Below are 4,799 nucleotides of genomic sequence, written 5' to 3' on the forward strand. Positions count from 1 at the left end.
GATTTCTTTTGTTCATCTACGTTTTGATGATTTCATTTTATAATTCAATTGTTTCATCAAGACACGTTTCCTGATTATAACTCATGACAATATATGAAATCCAAATTTTTAATATTTTAATATAATTAAATTTTTAAAATTTATCATTTATACAATTTCCTTTATTACGTTTCCTTAATTAAGATTTATTAATAACTTACATATTTAATAGAAAATATTGTAAATGACCGAAATACCCTTATTGATTAAATTTAATTAGAAAAAAAAAGAAAAATTCCTATTGGTCAAAATTGGTTTACATGGTTTTTTAGAAATACACGGTTTTCATTTGAACGTGTCCATATATATTAATGATGATGATTGTAAACACATTTTATTTTTATATAATAAGATTTGTTTCGCAAAAATAGGATCATCCAAATAAGATATTCTTATGACTCAAACATAATGAGTTGACACAATGAATCTCACCATTCTTTCTTATACACATATTCTTATTGCAAATTTTTAATCTTTCACCAATGTATGATATCTCAAACTCAACTACAATTCACCAGCACCTTAATACATAATTATCATGATGTCACGTAAACACATATGAATTCTTCTTTATATATATATATATATAATAAATTATTAATAACAAAAGTGAAAAAGGTCTCGTCCTTGTTTGGCTTTAAGTATTTGTTTTATTAGATAAGATTTGAGAAATTATGAACATCAAAAACCATTTTGAAGCTTGGTCAAAAGTAAGTAGCAAGTAGTAACTAGTAACTAGTAACTAGTTGGTTGGATTAATTAGAGTGAAAAGAAGAGAAGCCAAACTCACTCACATCTTTTGTTCAATAGATTCTCTTTATTATTATTATTATTATTGTTTAGAAACCCAACTTAACCCAACCCATTACACATAGACATAGACATAGACATAGACACACCCACTGCACACATAGTTTGTCCTTACTCACTATCTACTTTAATTTAATAATCCAAGCTAGTCAGTCCTCCACGTGCTTCTGGGGACTCCAACCCAAACCCTCACTCCTCACCCCTCACCCCTCACCCCTCACCCTTACCCTTCATTTACAATACCCTTTGACCCTTAATTTCTCCTCCCACATGAGCAAGAAACATCACACCCCCAACCCAGTTTCAGATTCAAGATTTGAGATTTGAGATTTGAGATTTGAGATTCAAGATTTGCATTTTTCATCTGATGATGGAGGATGACACTGGAGATGGCAGCATGCTTTGCACAGATCATCCTTTCAAGAACAACACTCCTGCTGGTGGTATCTGTGCCTTTTGTCTTCAAGAAAAACTAGGCAAGTTGGTTTCTTCTTCTTTTCCAATAGCTGTTTTCCCAGCTTCTTCTTCTTCCTCTTCTCCTTCTTTCAGATCTGCAGAAACCACCACAAACCCTACTTCCTTATTGCCTTCAAATACCACAAACCCAACAACCACCACCACCACCACCACAACAACAGCAAATAATAACGATCACTATCACTATTATTCTAATCGCTCTCGGATACTTTACTTGCTTACTAGTCAAAAGAAGAAGAAAAGCAAAGATCTCAACATCATCGTCGATGCCCATGCCAATGCCAACAAGAATCATCTAGTTTTCAAGAGAAGCAAGTCGACGGCCACCCCTAGGGCTCGTTTCATGGAGAATGACAGTGACACCCCCAATAAACGTGGGTTTTGGTCTTTTCTCTACTTAGCCAAACACTCCAAGACCATTTCCTCCAGTGGTGCTGCTCGACTCCAAACATGTCCACAAGACAAAGATATGATGGTGGTGGAAGAGAAGGAGTGTGAGGCATCCTTTGACAGGAAGGTGTCGAGATCCAGATCCGTGGGGTGCGGCAGCAGGAGCTTTTCCGGCGACTTGTTCGAGAGAATCTCAACGGGGTTCGGTGACTGCACGCTCCGGCGAGTGGAGTCGCAACGAGAAGGGAAGTCGAAAGTGTCGGGCAACGATTGCATCAAGGAAAGGGTGAGGTGTGGGGGTTTATTTAGTGGGTTCATGATCACGTCGTCGTCTTCATCGTCGTCGTCGTCGTCTTACTGGGTGGGTTCAAATCCAAACGAAGGGAATGGAAAAGGGGGAGGGGTGCAGCATTCTCGAAGCAAGAGCTGGGGATGGGCGTTAGCAAGTCCAATGAGAGCATTCAGCAAACCATCGAGCAACAGTAAGAGAGAGAAGCAGAATCCAAGTCCAAATTTGGGTGCAATCCCTTCGTTGTTGTCCGTGAGAAGCTGAAAGAAAGATTGTATGGTTAATTATCTTTGATTTGATTAAATTATGTTAATGAAACAAGAAGAAGAGAAATCAAGGTAATTAAATAAATGTTGAAATTATATATACCCTTTGAGAGGTGAGTTGAGAGTTGAGCACACATATATTTTTATTTTCTATTGGAACTGGAATCTTTCTATATGTTAATTGTTGTTGTTGTTGTTGTTGTATGATTATATATATATATATATATGCTCTGATTTATGTTATGAAACTTATAAGAAAATGATGATGAAAAAGGTTGGTAGCTTTTGAAAAGTCTTGGCTGGGGCTGGGAGGGTAGAAGAAGAAGAAGAAGAAGGCTTTACTAGATTTTTATTTTGCAAATGCAATGATTTGTATTTTGATGATCTACTCTTACTAATCACTAATAATACAAAACCTTGCAACAATCCATTTACATTTTACCTCTACTTTATGGTTGAAAAGATGCATAGAATTTGATTATAAAAAACAATAATTATAAAAATTGAATTTGTTATGGTAATGATTTTAAGATTGAATAATGAACATGAATGTATTATTAAATGTTTTGAGTGAGTGAGTGGTATATTTTGATAGACGTGACAAGAGGAAGAGACATCCTTCTCAACTTTTTTAATTTAATTTAATTTAATTTTGAACTCTTAATTAAGGCTTTGTTTCTTTTTGATGAGGATGACGTTGTTTCTTCCTAACCATAATAAGCTTTCTCAAATCCAAACTATACCAAAGGTTAAAGATGAAAAGTGATAGTAGCAGAATTAAAAACAATCAACGAAATGAATGGTTCTTTCCTTTGGGAATGTGATAAGTGCATGCTTAATAACACAATTGCTTGATGAAAAAGTGGTCCACGTATCCATCCCATGCTCTACAACTCTTGTCTGCTTCATTTCAATTTACAACACAATTGTATGTGTACACAAAGCTAATCTTTAATTAAGCGTCTGCTTTGGGTGTCAAACACTCAACTAATTACTATTTACTATTTACTATATAGACAGTTCCATTTGAATCTGAGTCATTTATTTTTAGATCCAATGATTGATGGAAATTAAGTTCCTATGTTCTTAATTGTTTTTTTGAACCTCCTATCCTATCCTATATGTAAATTTATTAGCATCAAAATCAATTTATTGTGGGATTGGAATGATTAAAAACTTGGACACCCCAACATTTTTATTGTGATGCTATTATCTTGTTTGGTATTTAATGTTCCATAATTATGTTTTAATAATTTCATTCCTCTTTAGATAGTTGTGATATTTAATTTGGTTTTAACAAGTCCATTAATTTGTATAAACTATGTAAACCAGTCTCATCCATTTATTTTCTTGATCAATGGTCAAAATTAGTTTAGGTTATATTAAGAAATTAAAATAAATAAAAATTTATTTTATAATCCCTACAAGGGTAAAATGGTAATTTTAGTAGTGGTTTTATTAATGGCTACCATATCATGTTATATCATTAAAATAAATTCAAAACATTGTAACACCATGATTACAAAACAAACACTTACCAACCTTCATTAAATAAATTTTAGTTTCAAAAACCTCAAGATACGGGATAGCGATTTACAACCCAAAATACATTATTTTAAGACTTAATAAATACATAGCTAACATAATCATCGGGGACATGTCTACCCAGAATATACATATTATGAACAACCCAAAAGTATAACTTATACCTAAACTCAAAAGTAGGCTTTACACGTCAATCCCTAATCGATCATCCGACCTTGTTTTTGCCTTTGCCAATTTGCCCTGAAAAATTAAAACCACTAAAAGATAAGCTATATGGCTTAGTGAATTTATGTGGAAAAATGTGGTTACAATGTGTTATATAAGCGTACATACTACGAAATAAAGAAGGTCTCGAAAGAAATTTTTGCATAACAACACGACAACAACTTAGTTGTACCACATGATGTCCTTTACAACAACCTAYTTTGAACGTGGGAATCACAAAAGAATGTTCAACATAGAAAAAGAACATCAATATAATCAACATCATACTCGAGATCAAGCAAGGTCACATACCAATTAACTTCACACACAAACATAAGACTTGRCACCAAATCCGCCCTTCTTCTTCTGGATTATGCCAAAGTCCTATACTCACCCCCTGGCTCCCACTGGGCAGTGAGTATGGCAGCCCCTCCGGTTGTATCACCTGGACTCCATGGGATATCGACAATCGGCACCCAAAACACACCACAAGACAATACAATCAATAAGACCAATTTGAGATGATAATCTAGAACTGACATGAATCATGGATAAACAATAAAACATCATAGCATATATAATCAAAAAGTACACATATATGTCCACATAAACTCACCATGTTGTTTAATGAAATCGGTTGATCAAACCGGAAGCCAAACCGAAAGGTCGAATCCTAACTCCCGTTCAGTGGTTGGAAAGCACTTCCAAGGCCTTAAATTATGCTTAAATAACACCTGGAGTTCATATATAAAGTCTTATTAGCAATGCACAACAATAAC

The 4,799-nt window shown here is 34.3% G+C and overlaps 1 protein-coding gene across 1 annotated transcript; it reads left to right on the plus strand.

The window, feature by feature from the left end:
* The first annotated feature begins 1,121 nt into the window (after nucleotides 1–1,121).
* On the plus strand, nucleotides 1,122–2,364 carry LOC112529565 (uncharacterized protein DDB_G0271670-like). Its single transcript, XM_025140887.1, has one exon. It carries the CDS (start codon nucleotides 1,217–1,219, stop codon nucleotides 2,267–2,269), a length of 1,053 nt encoding a protein of 350 aa, XP_024996655.1. The 5' UTR covers nucleotides 1,122–1,216; the 3' UTR covers nucleotides 2,270–2,364.
* The last annotated feature ends 2,435 nt before the right edge of the window (nucleotides 2,365–4,799 follow it).

The sequence above is a fragment of the Cynara cardunculus genome (assembly GCF_001531365.2).
Source record: "Cynara cardunculus var. scolymus isolate 2C chromosome LG 16, CcrdV1, whole genome shotgun sequence".
NCBI lineage: Eukaryota > Viridiplantae > Streptophyta > Magnoliopsida > Asterales > Asteraceae > Cynara > Cynara cardunculus.

Bases quoted from the DNA above. Each gene is read 5' to 3' on its own strand.
- LOC112529565 (XM_025140887.1), top strand. From the start codon at position 1,217: ATGATGGAGGATGACACTGGAGATGGCAGCATGCTTTGCACAGATCAT.